The sequence below is a fragment of the Euleptes europaea genome, chromosome 14 (assembly GCF_029931775.1).
Source record: "Euleptes europaea isolate rEulEur1 chromosome 14, rEulEur1.hap1, whole genome shotgun sequence".
Classification (NCBI taxonomy): domain Eukaryota; kingdom Metazoa; phylum Chordata; class Lepidosauria; order Squamata; family Sphaerodactylidae; genus Euleptes; species Euleptes europaea.
In genome coordinates, this window is record NC_079325.1 from 17,127,210 (window position 1) to 17,145,915 (window position 18,706).

An 18,706-nucleotide genomic window follows, 5' to 3' on the forward strand; every position below is an offset into this window, starting at 1 on the left:
AGTTCAGTAAGGGTTGTTTTGCCATGTTACAACTTCCTGACCCCAAGAATGCTAAGGGTCACAGCCAGTTTTCACTGCTTGCTAAAGTAGCTGCAGGGGGCCCCCAAGAAATGAATGGAGAATCTGTGACTTTCTCATGACCAAGGGAAGGTTCTGTAACCCTGTTGCCAACCCGAACTGTTGGCATCAGGGGTCTGTAGCCTTTTAGAATTAGGAGCCAAACTATGCCAAAATTCAGAGCAAGAGATTAACAAAGCCAGTATAAGAAAGCCCATTTGCCTAACTGAAACGATACAAACTTAAAATTTCTGATAGTTGACATCTAGTAGCCCAATTAAAGTTGCCAGCTCCAGGTTGGGAATTACCTAGAGTTTTTGGAGGTGGAGCCTGAGGAGGGCAAGGTTTGGAGAAGGGAGGGCCTTCAACATCATACAGTCCAATGGCCAAAGCGGCCATTTTCTCCAGAGGAACTGATCTCTATCACCTGGAGATCAGTTGTAAAAGCTGGAGATCTCCAGCCACCACCTGGAGGTTGGCAATGCTAAACCCAATCCTGGCTATGGTTTGGGGAATGATCCACATCGTGTTTGAAAAGGCTGTGCAACAGTATTGAGGATGTGAAGTTCATGGAAACGCTGAACATTGCTTAGGTCACTTTCTTTTGCAGCCTAGCTGTGGAACAGAGTCAAGCTGGGACCCTTGAGAAGGGCAGTAGCTAGCCTTGCTCACACGGTGTGGCTTCAACATATAAACTTAGGGCCAGACCCTCTGTAGTAGGGGTGCCAGGTCTGGATTGGAAAATACCTGGAAATTTTGGGAGTGGAGCATGAAGAGGGCAGGATTTGGGGAGGGGAGGGACCTCAGCAGGATATAATACCATAGAGTCCACCCTCCAAAGCAGCCATTTTCTACAGAGGAATGATCTTGGTCATCTGGAGATCAATTGTAATAGCGGGAGATCTCCAGGTGCCACCTGGAGGTTGGCAACCCTACATGCAGCCAGTTCAAAGAGGGGGTGACATTATGGTTGGGGGAACCCAATGGTTCCAATCCTGCTGAAGAAGTTGGCCATCCCTGCTTTAGATTCTCCTTTAGACCCTTTGAATCACCTCATAGTCACAATAGCTAAAAAGGTAAAGGTAGTCACAAGGTGGCAACTGAGCTCCCTGTGGGCCAGGCAGAGATCAAGCATGATCATGTCTGATGGCATCTCTGTGGTCATGGTAAAAAAGTAAAGGTCCCCTGTGCAAGCACCGGGTCATTCCTGACCCATGGGGAGACGTCACATCCTGACGTTTACTAGGCAGACTTTTGTTTAATGGGGTGGTTTGCCATTGCCTTCCCCAATCATCTTCCCTTTACCCCCAGCAAGCTGGGTCCTCATTTTACTGTCCTTGGAAGGATGGAAGGCTGAGTTAACCTTGAGCTGGCTACCTGAAACTGACTTCCATCAGGATCGAACTCAGGTCATGAGCAGAGCTTGGACTGCAGCACTGCTTACCACTCTGCGCCATGGGGCTCTTCTCACAATAGCTAAAGGGGCCTTTAAAAAAACCCACCAGAATTTACCTGGAAACAAGCCCCCATTTTTCAAATGGAAACAGGTACAGATAAAAAGCTTCCTTTAGAAAGGCAGTGCGGTGTAGTGGTTACAGTGCCAGACTAGGATCTGGGAGACCCTGGTTCAAAACCCTATGCTGCTATGGATTAACTTGGGCCAGTCACATACTCTCAGCCTAACCTACCCCACAGGTAGGGTTGCCAGCTCTGGGTTGGGAAACACTTGGAGATTTTGGGGGTTGAACCTGAAGAGGGCGGGGTTTGGAGGGGAAGGGACATCAGTGTGGCCATACAGTCCACCTACCAAAGCAGCCATTTTCTCCAGGCAAACTGATTTCTGTTGCCTAGAGATCAGTTGTAATAGCAGAGATCTGCAGCTACCAACTGGAGGTTAGACCAGAAAAAAATACGCTCTGACATTGATCTTACTGGAAAGCCGGATGGGCTGCTGTGAATTGTCACTCATTATGTTTTCTTAGACTTATGGTATTTCCTTTGCAGATTGAACAGCTGATGAAGCTTATAGTGAAACGTGGTCACATGATCTAGACAACACGTCCCTGCTGCTTCTGCTGCCTTTCCTTTGGACTCATTCCCAAGTTTGCTGTTATTCTTACTCTGAAAGAGAAAAAGTTATTATTCATTGAATAATTGTGTAAACCTCTGGTTGATATACCTACCTTTGTGTAGAAGATCTTGTTAGAAGGCTAATTATTTAACCTTCTTTTTTGCGACTGGGATTGCTGGTTGTTCTATGTGCATTTTTATGTGTTTTGTCATTTGTAATCGTTTGTACATTGTATTTTTGTATATTTGTATATAGATAAGTTGTCACAAATTTCACACTTTCACTTTAATATATTTCTATTGCATTGTTGCCTTGTGTGCTGTTTTGGTTTCTCCACCAACTGGAGGTTGGCAACCCCACCCACAAGGCTGTCATGAGGGTAAAATGGAGGAGAGGAGAGTGATGTAAGCCACTCTGGGTTCCCACTGGGAAGAAAGGCGGGGTATAAATGTTGTAAATAAATAAAAATTTTAAAAAAAAATTAGGAAGGGAAGAACAGTGCCCCAGGTCAAGTGGTGTTCCTGCTGATCCCACAAGAGCTACAGCTCCGCTCCTCAGTCTGCCTCTAACATCTTTTATCACCGCTTCCTGGCTTGGCAGACTGGAGAAGTGAAAAATACATACTGAGCTGTGTATGCGCTGTACATTTTTGAGCTACATTTGGACCTGCTTGAACTCTATCCTTTCGCATGAGGTGACCTTTTGTGGTTTTCTTCCCAGAAGGAAAGTACTGAAATCTAACACCTACAGCAATTCAGCTGTGAGCCTGGCAGCATCTAACCCTTGAGGGTGGTGAGACAGGGTCATAAAATCTGCTTTTATCCTCTCCATTTTTAAAATTTCTGTTAACGCCTAGCCTGATGAAGAGTTCTCATGAGCTCCAAAGCTTGCACAATGTTTTGTGTCATTTTGGCTGGCTCTAATAAAGGGTATTCCATGGATATTTTTTTTCTTGCTCTGATATATCACTAGCTGGTTCTGAAGCCATGAGATCAATTCACAGCAAGTGCCTTGCAGATTCTGCTTGTGCAACATTGCCACCTGCTGTCAACGTGTAAAAAAACCGACTTTATATTCTTGGGTTCCTTGCACAATTTCCAGCTCTTTCTCTCAGGGTGTTTGACGTTGGGGAAATAAAACAGGAGCCCAGGATATATCTTTGACCTCCAGTAGGTTAATACTTTCTAGGAGAGGCACGCCTCAAAGGCACATTCTGCACAGCAAATGCACTCAGGGTGACCAGCAGCTAAAGAGTCAAAAGTCCAGTCTGAAACGATAACCAGTCTTATGAAAAACACTTGCATTGTGTTACATGCATCATCATGAAAGCTAATGCCACGACACATTTGGATACCTTTTGTTTTTCTCCTGCCAGGGAAGAAATGTCATTATTATCAGTGGAACAAATGTCCAGGTCATTTTTACAAAGCGATTTGTATAGATCATAGAATCATATTGTTGGAAGGGGCCATACAGGTCATCTAGTCCAACCCCCTGCTTGATGCAGGATCAGCCTAGAGCATCCCTGACAAGTGCTTGTCCAGCTGCTGCTTAAAGACAGTCAGTGAGGGGGAGCTCAACACCTCCCTAGGCAGCCAATTCCACTGCTGAGCGACTCTTACTGTAAAAAATAAATAAAAATCCTAATATCCAGCCCCTTTCCACCTGCAATTTAAACCTATTATTACAAGTCCCATTCTCTGCTGCCAACAGGAACAACTCCCTGCCCTCCTCTAATTGATAGCCTTTCAAATACTTAAAGAGAATGATCACGTCCCCCCCGCCCCAAACCTCCTCTTCTTCAGACTAAACATTCCCAAGTCCCTCAGCCTTTCCTCTTAAGGCTTGGTCTCCAGGCCCCTGATCATCCTCATCGCTCTCTTCTGCACCAGCTCCATTCTGTCCACATCCTTTTTGAAGTGAGGCCTCCAGAACTGTACACAGTACTAAAGGTGTGGCCGAACCAATGCAGTGTATAGCAGGACTATGACATCTTGCGATTAGTTGTCTTCTTGGCCTCACTTTGTTAAAAAATACATTTAAAAAAATTCCTCCTTTTTCTCTTACACAAGGGAGATCTGCCTACCCACTTAGATGACCATGTCATGCATCTGTCAATGTAGACTCCCTCTGCCATATGAAAGCTTGCGTTGTAATAAAAAGATGCCACGGAACTCTTTGTTGCTTCATCTGACATGGGTCTTTTATGCATGGCTGTTTCCTTCACAGTCACACACACCCCAACTACTTCGGAGCTTTGTTTTGATTATGCATTCATTTTCCAACCTTCAGAAGTCACCTTGCTCTGTCCACGCATTTTCCCACATTTTCCGGATGCTGTTTAGCCAGCACCCAGAAAACAGTGGGAAAATGCGAGGGAAACAGCCATGCATAAAAGGTCATGGGAAATCTTTCATTTCAGTTGCAGAGTGAGAAGAAGAGGGGGGCAGGTTATCTTTGGGGTACAAAAACAAATGCCAAATATACAAATGTCCCTCTTTTTGCCTGCTGACGGGTATGCATATTGGGACTACAGAGAAAAAGAAGAGTTAGAAGAGACACTTTGATAAGTTTGATAACACATGTTGTATGTGCTTTAGTTTTGTAGCACTGGTCAAATAGTCACTGTAATCTGCATTTAAACCGCACAGGCCCACATGGTAACTCGCTTTGCATGTGAATACAGTATACCTTGAAGAATACGTGAATTAGTGTCAATGCAGGTGATGTATGCTGTGGCCATTGCACATGACTGAACTGACATGTTGAGGATAGATGTACACAGAGGTCAGGATGTGAGAGAGGGGTCACATGATAATACTTCATGTGTTAAGCTTGTCACACAATCCCACATTTTATCGTCTCACTATAAAGCTGCCCAAAATAAGCAAACGATGATTGTAAAATCAGAGCTACGACCAAGACGGGGCCAAAGAGACCCCCTCCCCATCTTACCCTCTTCACACAAGACACCTTTCCAGTTTAGCAATGAGTTGCAAAAAAAAAAGAAAGAAAGAAAGAAAGAAAGAAAGAAAGAAAGAAAGAAAGAAAGAAAGAAAGAAAGAAAGAAAGAAAGAAAGAAAGAAAGAAAGAAAGAAAGAAAGAAGGAAAGAAAGAAAGGTCTCACCGTCACTTTCTTCACTAAGATTTAATTGCAATATATAACTTATATCCATTTGACAAACTCCAAAAAACACGTATCAAACTTGGCATTTCCTTCATGCCAACGTCTGCATCCTGGTACTTCCTGCCTGGAGGGGATGAAAAAGATAAACACGACTGCGTGGTTCATTCTTCCAGCCACTGAATATCCGCAAGATTGATTCCCTGGCTTACAACACAAACCCATTAGAGCAGAGCAATGCCTTGTCTTTTGCTACAGACATCCAAAGGGAGCCACATAAATAACTTAGTACAGGGGTCGGCAAACTCATTAGTCAAAAGAGCCAAATATCAACAGTACAACAATTGAGATTTCTTTTGAGAGCCAAATTTCTTAAACTTAAACTATATAAGTAGGTACACTGTTTATTAACTTAATAAACTTTAATTAAAGTTTTAAGTCTTAATTAAACTATAGGTACACTGAATAAAACTTGATATCATACTTAATAATGATCTTATTTATTGATAAAAATTAAATTGTAAGTCCCTGCCATTTCCCCCTCTTCGTCCGGAGTCCTTGTCTGGAGGCCTGGTCTACCGCCATAAAAGCCTATTGGTAGACCTGGCCTCCGGCTGAGTCCCATTGGGAGGCCAGGTCTACCCATTGGCTTTCTTGGCAGTAGACCTGGCCTCCGGAGGCCCATAGAAGCCAATTGGTGGACCTGGCCTCTGAAGGGGGACCTTTTCCCCTCCTCGGAGTCCAGGTCTACTGCTAAGAAAGCCAGTGGGTAGACATGGCCTCTGAGGAGGGAAAAAAGTAAGTAAGGTATCCATAAAATTAAATCATGTCAATGACTGACAAACACTTAATGTGAACAATGTGAGCAAACTTCTAGATTACCAGACGCAGTAAACACATGAAAACATAAGAAAGGCCGTGCTGGATCAGACCAAGGCCCTTCAAGTCCAGCAGTCTGTTCCCACAGTGGCCAACCAGGTGCCTCCAGGAAGCCCACCAGCAAGACCAGTGCAGCATCATTGTCCTGCCTGCGTTCCATAGCACCTGATATAATAGGCCTGCTCCTCTGATCCTGGAGAGAATAGGCATGCATCATGACTAGTATCCATTTTGATTAGTAGCCATGGATAGCCCTCTCCTCCATGAACAGGTCCACTCCCCTCTTAAAGCCCTCCAAGTTGGCAGCCATCACCACCTCCTGGGGCAGGGAGACCCACTATTTAACCACACGTTGTGTGAAGAAATACTTCCTTTTATCAGTTTTGAATCTCCCACCCTCCAGCTTCAGCATTACGTGTGTCCCGGGCCGGGGGCCCCACCCCGCGCCCCGGGGCTTTCCCGCCACCCTCCACTTACCAGACAAGCCCCTGCGCTGGCTCCAAAGTGTGCCTCTTCCCGGCTTACAGGGACCCGCAGGCCCAGATGACGGGGGAACCGAGTCGGCGCCGCAGAAGACGGGGCGCTGCGGCCCAGCGCCGCTGCCGGGGACACGCCACCAAAGGAAGCCCGCCCTGCCCAACAGCTGATAGGCGGGCGGGCCTGGGCCAGGAACCGCCCAGCTGCCCTCCCAGCAATCGCGCGGCTGGAGGGGAGGCTTTAGCCTCCCAACCATTAAGGGCAAGGGAAAGGGGGACCCGGCCATTCTCCACAGCGGGGGGGGGGGGGAGACAGAGCGCCCGCTCGCCTGCTCTCTCATGCTCGTTCTCACTCTCTCAGGCGCGCTGGCTCTGAAGCCCTGCTGCCGGCGCGAGCGGGTGCGAGAGCAGAGAGCCGCACTCAAGGGGCCAAAGAGCCGCATGCGGCTCTCAAGCCGCAGTTTGCTGACCCCTGACCTAGTACATCTAACTCTGACCAGTAGGGACGTTCTGGCAAGGGCCTTTCCCAGCCCTCCTATCTACAACCTTTTAAAAAGGAGAGGCCCCAGGGATTGAACCTGGAACCTTATGGATGCACAGCTCTCCCCTGGCATGCACAGAGAAGACCCTCAGCTCCTGCATCTCAGAAACTGGCATGCACCTTTGTGAAAGCGTACTTTCTCCAGCAACCTGTTCAGTCCACAGAAGTATGTACACACATGTTCAAGCATGGAGACAGAAACATGCAGCCAAACAGATCTTGCTATGTTCAGACTTCTGGATATTAGCTCATTCCCGGGTCAATGTGGGTTACTGCACTTTCAGAAAGTCCAACTTAAAATTAAGCCAGAACAAACAACGTCAAAGTGGCTGTTATGCCATCAGGAGAGTGGTACCTCTGTCTGGGAGTCCTTTGTAGAATTATTGTGATTTCATAGGAGTTCGTGTCTGTGTCAAGAAAAACTAGATGTGGATCATGAATGTCTGAAATGGGATATGTTTTCTTAACAATCATATCTTGAAACAAGAAGCTTGTTACAGCTTCAAGGATCAGTAACGGCTGCTGACAGCTCCTAAAGAACAGGAGCATGCAGTAAAATCTGGGGTCGCTGGAAGCCTAATAAGTAACCTTATGTACAAACATAAATGAGATCAAGTCACATCTGACTTATGGTGATCCCAGCAAGGGGCTTTCAAAGCAAGTGAGAAGCAGAGGTGGTTTGCCATGGCCTTCCTCTGCAGAGCCTTCCTTGGTGGTCTCCCAATTCAAGTACCGACCCTGCTCAGCTTCCCAGATTTGATGAGATTGGGCTATACCACGCCGCCTTCCCTTCCAATGAGTCAGCTTAACTTTACTCCAAAATAATTCTGTGGATATCAGGGCATCCTTGACAACACTGATATCATTCGAGACACATGAACGATGGATACATTCCCAGTGAATACATTCTCCCACACTTTGCTAACGCACAAAAAAATTCCAAAGCGCTTGGATAGAAACACCAGACTTTTAAGGCAATTAGTTGGGCGCCCCCAAAAGCTAAAGCTTTAGTCACACCTGTGTGGTGCAGCTCCTTAGGTGTTACAGATAGCAAGTTAGTGGCTTTAAAAAAAAAACATATTGAAGCAGGATCGCCGAACCTACTGTAAACATTTTTTAAAGCGGGTCCATCCAGCCAGTGGTACACGGTGATTCACTTTTTTTCTACAAGCAGAATCCAGGCACTTTCCCTTTAGAGGAAACATGCATTCGCTACACATGCCCAGTGCAAACTCGTTGCTGCTATCTCCCTTCCCCAAAACATTCGCAGGAAGAGAGAGGCTTCTTCGCCGCACACAAACCACCGGCTACCCACAAGCGTTGATTTCCACCGGGCTGGCTTCGCCTTGCTGCTCTCGGATGATATGAACTCCAGCAGTCCGCACCAAGCGCGTGGTGTTTGGGGTGCGTCCTGATGGGGTGGGGGATCGGGTAGGCGATATGTGCGTGCTGGAGGTGGTTGGGGAGCGGACTGGGGAGCGATGGTATCTGCGAGCGGACCGAACGGGCGGTCCGGGTGATCTTCCAGGAGGAGGTGGGGAGCTGGAGTAACTGGGTGGTGCTGGTTCAACGGCATTTCTGGAATCAGGAAGGGATTCCTCTTCTGCTTCTGGAGATTCCTTTGGGAAGGGGGGAAAAACAGGAGATCACAATCGGGACATGGCTGCAAAATGTAGGTGAAATACACTGCCTTCTGTCCAGTCAAGCACTTGGAATTCCAGGTATTCCCACAACTTCCCAGTTCTCCAGCGCTTCATGTCACAGTAAGGCTGCCATACTACAATTCTCCTTCACTGGATGTAACACAGAGTAGTTACCAACAACCCAAACCAACCCATTTGATGCACAGTAATTGGGATGAAGACTAATGTCCCCTTACTTTTTCAATGCACGTAGGGAAGAGCCTTGGCTCAGTGGCAGAGCATCTGCATTGTTTGCAGAAGGTCCTATTACAACTGATCTCCAGCTGATAGAGATCGGTTCACCTGGAGAAAATGGCCGCTTTGGCAATTGGACTCTATGGCATTGAAGTCCCTCCTCTCTCCAAACCCCGCCCTCCTCAGGCTCCGCCCCAAAAACCTCCAGCCGGTGGCGAAGAGGGACCTGGCAACCCTAATTGCTAGTTAAATTTTTTTAGTGGCATAGTATTATATTAAAAGCCCCACTACATTGGGCAGGGGAAAGCCAGAGCATTTTCCTGAGAGTTTCTCCCACGTAAATATAACAAACACTTTCACCAAGGCAGCAAATCAGGAGGGTCTTTTTTGCATGTGTGTGTGTTAAGTGCCGTCAAGTCGCTTCTGACTCATGGCGACCCTATGAATGAAAGTCCTCCAAAATGCCCTATCTTTGACAGCCTTGCTCAGATCTTGCAAATTGAAGGCTGTGGCTTCCTTTGTTGAGTCAATCCATCTCTTGTTGGGTCTTCCTCTTTTCCTGCTGCCCTCAGCTTTTCCTAGCATGACTGTCTTTTCCAGTGACTGTTGTCGTCTCATGATGTCACCAAAATACAATAGCCTCAGTTTAGTCATTGTAGCTTCTAGGATCAGCTCAGGCTTGATTTGATCTATAACCCACTGATTTGTTTTTTTGGCAGTCCACGGAATCCGTAATACTCTCCTCCAACACCACATTTCAAAGGAATCTATTTTCTACCTATCAGCTTTCTTCACTGTCCAGCTTTCACACCCATACATAGTAATAGGGAATACGATGGCATGAATTAATCTAGTCTTGGTGGCCAGTGACACATCCTTACACTTCAAAATATTTTCTAGCTCCTTCATGGCTGCCCTTCCTAGTCTCAATCTCCTTCTGATTTCTTGGCTGCAGTCTCCCTTTTGGTTGATGGTGGAGCCAAGGAATAGAAAGTCTTGAACAATTTCAATTTCCTCATTGTCAACCTTAAAGTTGTGTAATTCTCCTGTAGTCATTACTTTTGTTTTCTTGATGTTCAGCTGTAGTCCTGCTTTGGCACTTTCTCTTTTAACTTTCAGCAGTAGTCGTTTCAAATCTTCACTATTTTCTGCCAATAATGTAGTGTCATCAGCATATCTCAAATTATTAATGTTCCTCCCTCCAATTTTCACTCCACCTTCATCATAATCTAATCCAGCTTTCCTAATTATATGTTCTGCATATCTGAAGAGATAGGGAGATAAAATACATCCTTGTCTGATACCTTTGCCAATTGGAAACCATTCCGTTTCTCCATATTCTGTTCTAACTGTGGCCTCTTGTCCAGAGTACAGGTTGCGCATCAAAACGATCAGATGTAGTGGCACACCCATTTCCTTTAAAACCAGCCATAGCTTTTCATGATCCACACAGTCAAAAGCTTCGCTGTAATCTATGAAACACAAGCTGATTTTCTTCTGAAATTTTCTCGTATACTCCAGTAACCAGCGTATATTTGCAATATGATCTCTAGTGCCTCTTCCTTTTTTGAAACCAGCTTGAACATCAGGCGTTCCTAGTTCCATATATGGTAACAGCCTTTGCTGTAAGATTTTGAGCATCACTTTACTTGCATGAGCAATTAATGCAATGGTCCGATAGTTGCTGCAATCTTTGATGTCTCCTTTCTTGGGAATTGGAATGTAAATGGTTCGTTTCCAGTCTGTGGCCCATTGTTTTGTTTTCCATATCTGTTGGCATATTCTTGTCAAGATTTTGATGGACTCCGTTTCTGTGGCTTGGAATAGCTCTATTGATATCCCGTCTGCTCCTGGTGATTTGTTTCTCCCGGTTGCTCTCAATGCAGCTTTCACTTCACTTTCTAAAACTGTAGGTTCTTCTTCAAAAGATTCTTCTTGGAAAGAATCCATTATCCTTTCATCTCTTCTGTATAGTTCTTCAGTGTATTGTTCCCACCTTTTCTTTATTTTGTCCTGTTCAGTTAATGTATTTCCATGCTGATCTTTCAGCATGCCTAACCGTGCTTTAAATTTCCCTTTGATTTCTTGGATCTTGTGGAACAGATCTCTTGTTCTTCCTTTTTTGTTGTTCTCTTCTATTTCTTTACACTGGTTATTATAATCGGTCTCTTTGTCTCTACGTGCGAGTTGCTGGAACGTTGTACTTAGAATTTTGATTCTATTTCTGTCACCTTCTACTTTTGCTTCTCGTCTATCTCTGGCAATTTTAAGAGTTTCCTCAGACATCCATCGAGGTTTTTCTTTTCTTGTGGCTACAGGAATAGTCTTTGCACATTCTTCCTTGATAATATCTCTAGTTTCCACCCATAGTTCTTCAGGTTTACATTCACTTGAACTCAATAATGCAAATCTGTTCCTTACATGGTCTTTAAACTCTTCCAGAATATTGCTTAGATTGTATTTTGGTGCTATTAATGTTTTGGTGTTTTTCTTAAGCTTTATCTTGATTTTCGATATTAACAATTCATGATCTGTACCGCAGTCAGCTCCTGGTCTTGTTTTGGCTGAGAGAATAGAGCTTCTTCATCTTCTGCTTCCAATTATATAATCTATTTGCTTTCTATACTGGCCGTCTGGTGATGTCCATGTATACAATCGTCTATTTGGTTGCCTGAAACATGTGTTTGCAATGAACAGATGGTTATCTTCACAGAATTCTACGAGGCATTCTCCTGCTTCATTCTGAGCTCCTAGCCCAAATCTGCCAACATTTGATTCTGCTTTGTTTCCTACTTTTGCGTTCCAATCACCTATGATTATCAGCATATCTTGTTTAGGTGTGTGATCAATTTCTTCCTGAACACTGGCATAAAAACTTTCAACTTCTTCCTCATCAGCATCTGTAGTTGGGGCATAAACTTGAATGATGCTTATGTTGATAGGCTTTCCCTGAAGTCTGATTGATATTATTCGGTCAGACTTTGCATTATAGCTCCTGACTGCCTTTGCTATATCTTGTCTCACTATTAAAGCAACTCCGTTTTTTCTCTTTTTGCCATTCCCTGAATAAAACACATTGTAATTTTCTGATTGAAAATGTCCTAATCCAGTCCACTTTAATTCACTTACTCCCAGGACTGAAATGTCCATACGTTCCATTTCTTGTTTAACAATTTCAAGCTTACCCTGATTCATGCTTCTCACATTCCATGTTCCTATTATATACGTTGAACAGCTTCAGACTTTCCTTTTGCATCTATTCATGTCAACCACTGAACGTCCTTTCGGCTTTAGTCCAATTGCATCAATAAGAACAGCGCTACTCGTATTTGTCCTCTGCTTTACCCCAGTAGCAGATTGAGTGCCATCCCAAGATGGGGGTCCCATCTTCCAGCACTATATCTTTTTTCATTTTGGATTGTCTCATCATAGGGTTTTCAAGGTAAAGGTGTGTCAGAAGTGGTGTACCAGTGCCTTCTTCTGCGCAGTACTAACCAGGGTTAGCTGTAGTGGCACTTCCGTTGTCTACGAAAGATCCCCCGCTGGTGTCATCTTCCACTACTGCTGCTGCCCAGCAGCTAACCTTCAGGGATTCCTCTGCCCCCATCCCCATTGGAACTGCCTGTTCTCTTCTGCGGATGTGGCCATTAATCCCTTAAGGGGGTGGATGCTTCTTCGTCTGGTGTCTCCGCTGTGACCATTCCGTCTTGAGTGACTCTGCTAGGAGTCTAGACCCCTTATGGTATTGCTCTCAGCTTCCCTGACACACACAAACCCCCTCACCACGTTAAGGTGTGCATCCAGAAGGGGAATCCCCAGCTATGAAGACAAATATCTACCCTGTAAATTTAAAAAGAAAATGAACATCTACACAAACCTCTCCCTGAAAAATGGTCTCATTAGAACTTTGCACTGTCAACTACCCTTAAGGAGCAACTGAATGCTGACAGCAGTTGAGCATCAGCTGTAGAACAAAAAAGGAAAAGGGGGCCTTGGCCTGATGAAGCCCCTTACAGCATTTTGGAGGGGTGTGAGGCACACATCCCTCCCGTCTCCCCTCTAAAAGGCCATTCCTACTAAAACAGGAAATAGCCTTTAATTTGTTTATAAGTATGTTTTGTTATGTAAATATATACATAAAATGCATGCTTGCCATCACAGCTATCTGGCATAGTAATTTACTATCACACCCATTTTACAGCTGGGGAATCGGAACTTGCAGGGTCCATAAATAGGAATTGTAAGTCTGTGTTCCTGGATGGCCCAGGCTAGCCTGATGTCGTCAGATCTCAGCTGCTAAGCAGGGTTGTCCCTGGTTAGTAACTGGATGGGAGACCACCAAGGAATACCAGGGTCACTCTGCAGGGGAAGGCAATGGAAAACCACCTCTGAGTGTCTCAACTTGAAATCTTTATGGGGTCAACATAAGTTGGCTGCAACTTGACAGCACTCTATGCACACACAGATCCACGTTCAGCACAGTGGGCTGCTAAGCACATTTCTAGCAGCAGATGTCACTCATGAGTCACAGCAGAGGAAACCATCTGTTAAATGGGAATCCCACTCCTCATAATTAAGAGGTTTGAGTTCAAACAGAAATAGGTATTTCTCTCTAGCGAGAGGTATGTAGTTCAGAAGCAAAGAAAACTCTGGGGTGTATGATTGATTCCCCCCCCAATAAGATGCAACAATAGAGGAAAATATAGGAGCTATTGAAAGGAATCTGTCCCATAAAATACTTTCTCATAACAAGGACCCAAATGCTTCTCTCCTGGCTTCAGCTTTATTTTCCAACATCCAGATTTCTGAGCCCATGGTTTCCCACCCGACAGTCAACTAAATATTGAAAGAACTGATTACTCTTTTTATTAGATCTTTATTTTAAACTGGCCTCTCCCCTCCACCCTGTATCTTTCTGTTGTGAATGCCTCTGATGATGTGAGTTCTGACTCATGAAAGCTTATGCCAGAACAAATTTCATTAGTCTTTAAGGTGACACCGAACTTCTGTTTCATTTTGATTGTCTTCCGGTTATCGCCAACATTTCCCAACAATGGGAAGGGGTGGGGGGAGATGTAAGGATTTTTTTTAAAAAAATTCAATCATCAATTCAACATCTTTACTAGGCAGACTATGTTTACGGGATGGTTTGCCATTGCCTTCCCCAGTTGTCTACACTTTACCCCCAGCAAGCCGGGTACTCATTTTACCGACCTCGGCAGGATGGAAGGCTAAGTCAGCCAGCTACCTGAAACCAACTTCCATCAGAGGTCACCCCGCTCTCCCCCTGCATTTCCCTGTGTTTTGCCTGCATCTTCAAATTTGAGATAGAACAGGTCTCTGAAAATGAGGGCAAAACACAGGGAAACACAGAGGGAGAGTGAGGCAAACTGTGACAGTCGGAAACGGCATGCATAATCAAAACAAAGACCCAAAGTCATCGGAGGGGTGACCGCAAGGGAAACAGCCACGCATAAAAGGCCCCAGTCTAGTTCCTAGGCTGGAAATGAGACTGGCTGGAAGGAAAAGGCTGTAGTAGATTTTACAGGGCAGGCTTTAACTGGCTGTTTTAGATGTTTTTATTCTGTTTTTTTCTATAGGATTTTTGTGAGCTTCTCTGAGCCCAGCCTTTGGCTGGGAAGGGCAAGGTAGAAATGGAATTAATTGATTTATTGAATAATAAATAAACCTTAAGTATACGTTGGGTGTTGTAAATTGATTATGTGTTGTTGTATTATGTATTATTGTTATGGTTAAGCTCAAGACCTTTGGTCAAAGGAGCTAGTAAATAAATGGAATGGAATAATAAATAAATAAATAAATAAATAAGAAACTGCATGCTGCAAGGGAATAGGAGGCAGCAGAATTTCACTCTCCTTGTCTCTGTGTGTGTTTTTAAAAAAACAGAACTACCAGTCTAGACATGCTTGGGTGGAAACATACATGGATCTCCACCATTCCAGTCCTGGGGCTAGTGCACCACTCTGGCACAGCGAAGCAGAGAGGAGGAAACTTTGCATACCTATCATTTTTGGCTACATGTCGGGGTTCCAGGGAATTCACCAGTGGTGCCAGCCATTGGCTTAGGTCATTTCCAGAGGCAACTGTCACTGTTAGCCATGCAAATTCATGCCACCTCTCTGTTGCTGCCGTTTCCCTTTCTGCAAAGATTGCTAGTGCAGAAAGTGTTACCCTGCCTCACTTGCCTGGTCCAGAAAGTATACAGAGCTACAGAATACAGGGGTTTCCCCCCACTCCCGCCAAAGTGGTACAAGAAAATGCATGAAAGATGAGTTGAAAAGGGAAATCCTATTTCCATGTGGTCCCTGACTGATTAAAAAACTGGATTCCTATGAAGTCGAAACTCCACTTAACAGCCTTTTCAGTTTTCAAGGAGACAGTTTATGAGTGGCAAAAGCTACTTTAACAGTCATTTGTTTAAAAAGGACCCTCAAGTAAGTATGCGTTTCCCCATCTTCAGGCATAAAATCCAGCGGCGTGAGTCGCTCTGGCAGCTTCAGCCAGTCAACAGGACTAGAGTGCCAAACTTTGCAAAAAAATATGAGATCTGAGCTGAACACATGTTCCCTGCACCATTTTATCGAAACGGTGTTTGATTACTAGCAAGTGAGCCCTAAGAAGCCCCAAAGCACAATACTTGAAACTTACTTTGTCCTTCAAGATGTACAAAGCCACTGGATTCTTCCGCTCGTGTTCTCCACTTCGGGGAACAATCTCAACTGCATTCGAAAGACAACAGAAATGGGTGTTAGTTTTTTGTTTAAACTGAAATTGGGGGGAAAAACTGAATGACCTCCACTGCCTTCAAATCCCAAACAAACAGAGCAGAGCTTCACTAGAAATAATTCCTTATAGGATTGCACTGAAAATCTACTGGCTTAAGACATCCAAAAACTCACTTCTTGAGGCAGCCACCAAAACTCTGGCCTGACACCCATGAGTCACATTGATGCCAACACTGATCTGCCATTACTCCAAATCCACTCCCAGGATCGATGCATATAGCATACTTAAAATCAGCAAGTGGAACACCAAATCAATTTCAGTTTGGCAAATCTACTCCCTTTCCCATGTTCTGCAGAGTCACAATCACTGAAAGGTGGTGGTGGGGGGGACATGCTGACTTGATGTAGCCTTGGGCCAAATTCACACATGCCACTTGGCAGCCCTTCTCCAGGGGTTTGTGTTGCACATGAGAAAAAGAGAAAGGCAGTTCTCAATGTACTCATACTGAGTTTCTGAATAGATTGATAGCCATGGACAAACCCTGATTGACAGTCACATATCAACCTTCCTTTACTTTACAATACGCATGTGATTAGGGTGTAAATGGCTATAGTTGAGAAAGGAAACCAGGTTCACCACATCACCTAGGAATAGTTCCTATAGAAGACATTCAGGGGATATTTGTTTACCTTCATGTTTTAAATGCTCATCATTCTGATCCACATATTCAGAGGAACTTTGCTTCTCCAGTTTGCGTTTGTTCCTGGGGTGGGGGGGAAAAACACCAAAAGCCTCAACATCCTCCACTGAGATGCTGCCCAATGATAAGAACCGATGCACTTGAAATGTGCAGCTTGCAACTCAATCCCACATTTTATCCTCACTAGAAAGCTTTCCCAATTGAGTTGAATGGGAATGTGGCAAATGTGGGATTACTGAAATTATCACACAATTGCTTCATCGCATGGTGAATTGTGCACAGAATCCATTTTCTTCAGGCATCGACTTGGACATAAAGGCCAGCCATATGGGATCCATATCCTTTCTCTACACAGGGGAAAAACAGCTTGGTGAGGGAGCAAATTTTTAGCTGGAAAAGCATCCAAGGGGAAAGGGATTCCCCAGACAAAGAGTCCCTCTGCCCCCTGCTCACACCATTCACACCCATTTTGTGAAGGTAAATCACATAAGAACATAAGTAAGGCCATGCTGGATCAGACCAAGGTCCATCAAGTCCAGCAGTCTGTTCACACAGTGGCCAACCAGGTGCCTCTAGGAAGCCCCCAAACAAGACACCTGCAGCAGCAGCAGCATCCTGCCCATGTTCCAAAGCCCCTAATATAATAGGCATGCTCCTCTGATCCTGGAGAGAACAGGTATGCATCATGACTAGTATCCATTTTTACTAGCAGCCATGAATAGCCTTCTCCATGAACATGTCCACTCCCCTCTTAAAGCCTTCCAAGTTGGCACCCATCACCACATCCTAGAGCAGGGAGTTTCACAATTTAACATGACTTGCCTGACTCTAGAACCTGCTGGAATTTTGTTCCCTCTAATCCTCCACCAGTCCTCTTGGCAAACCTTGCACCTCACAGCCTCTTGCGATGGTGCTAAAGACATTAGTGCCCCTCTGTGACCTCGCACGGAATTTTGGGACACTCTTCCTGGATGATCATTTGGGGCAGCTACTCTGGGGGGGATCTTGGCCAACTTGAGCATGCACAACAAACAAACGAGCATTGTTTATTGAAGGTGAGTTGCTTCTCTACGACACGTTTTATACAAAACACGTAAACATATATATATATAGTTTAAGTTCATACTTCTTGGATGGTTTCCAGCAGGCACAGACGGTCACTAACGTAACTAGAAGAAAAATCCCCCCTGTGGAGAGGATTATATAAAGAGAGCTCCTTCCTACAGAAAGACAAAAAGAGGTGTTAGAAGTTCAAGCCACAAATTAGTAGGGTTCACACAAGCAATACTTGATCTTGGGGCCTGATATTTTAGCCTCCTTCTCAGGAATTCCAGGAGGAGATTTCAGGCTAAGGAGTAAGAACTGAGGACCAGGGTTGTTTTCTCCTTGGCTTAATGAGAGTATTTGATATAGGTCTGCCACAGTATCCATCAAGTTGCATCCCTTAGCCACAAAATACAGGCAGGTTCTCCCCTTGACCTGCCAAACAGCACCCTCTGCTTCCACCAGACCACACTTCTATCCCAAAAGGCTCCCTCTACCATCTGACAGGCACCACACTTTTCTCCCAGGTGTTCTTCTTTCAAGTGTCAGGGATGGAGACCTATTAACGTTAGTTCATACTGACAGCTCAGCAAAGATCTGACAAGCTTTTTGCTGTGATAGCACATGCTGGAACCGCAGAAATAAAGCTTTCAAAATTAGTAAGTTGTGTGTAAGTCAAGTCAAGTCAAGTCGCAGCCAACTTATGGTGACCCCCTAGGGTTTTCAAGGCAAGAGACTAACAGAGGTAGCTAGCCATTGCTTTCCTCTGCAAAATTAGGAGCAAATTGCAAATATTTATTTATTGAACAAAATTTATATCCCACCTGTCAGCCCTCATAAGGGCCACCAGGGCAGCTAACAAATTAAAACATATAAATAAAAGTGCATCTTAACAATCATTAAAACCAACAAAACCCACATCATTAAAACAATTAAAACTAGAGCTAAAAGACATACAGAAAAATAAAGACAATGATTAAAAAATAGGGCAGGAAGGCGGGATCACTGAGGATTATGTAGATTTCCCCCCCTAGCTTGCAAAATTCTTTCTAATCACAAAACTGAATTTTTAGAATCTATGCCACCAGTGAAAATTCCCAACAGGGTTACATTCTTGTTACAGGGTTACATTATCTTGTTCTGAAAACTTGAATTTTGCTGATATTTTGGCAGATTGGGGTGATGGAGGA

General features: G+C 44.5%; 1 protein-coding gene across 1 annotated transcript in view; it reads right to left on the reverse strand.

Annotated features, from left to right (window-relative positions):
- Nucleotides 1-8,455: 8,455 nt before the first annotated feature.
- HEPACAM (hepatic and glial cell adhesion molecule) overlaps nt 8,456-18,706 on the reverse strand; it is a 29,033-nt gene continuing 18,782 nt past the window's right edge. Inside the window, exons 4-7 of the mRNA XM_056860615.1 lie at nt 17,599-17,692; nt 16,462-16,535; nt 15,695-15,765; nt 8,456-8,767 (exon numbers count right to left, since the gene is read on the reverse strand). Of these exons, the coding sequence (XP_056716593.1) occupies nt 8,456-8,767; nt 15,695-15,765; nt 16,462-16,535; nt 17,599-17,692 (551 nt within the window). The remainder of the gene's footprint in view (nt 8,768-15,694; nt 15,766-16,461; nt 16,536-17,598; nt 17,693-18,706) is intronic.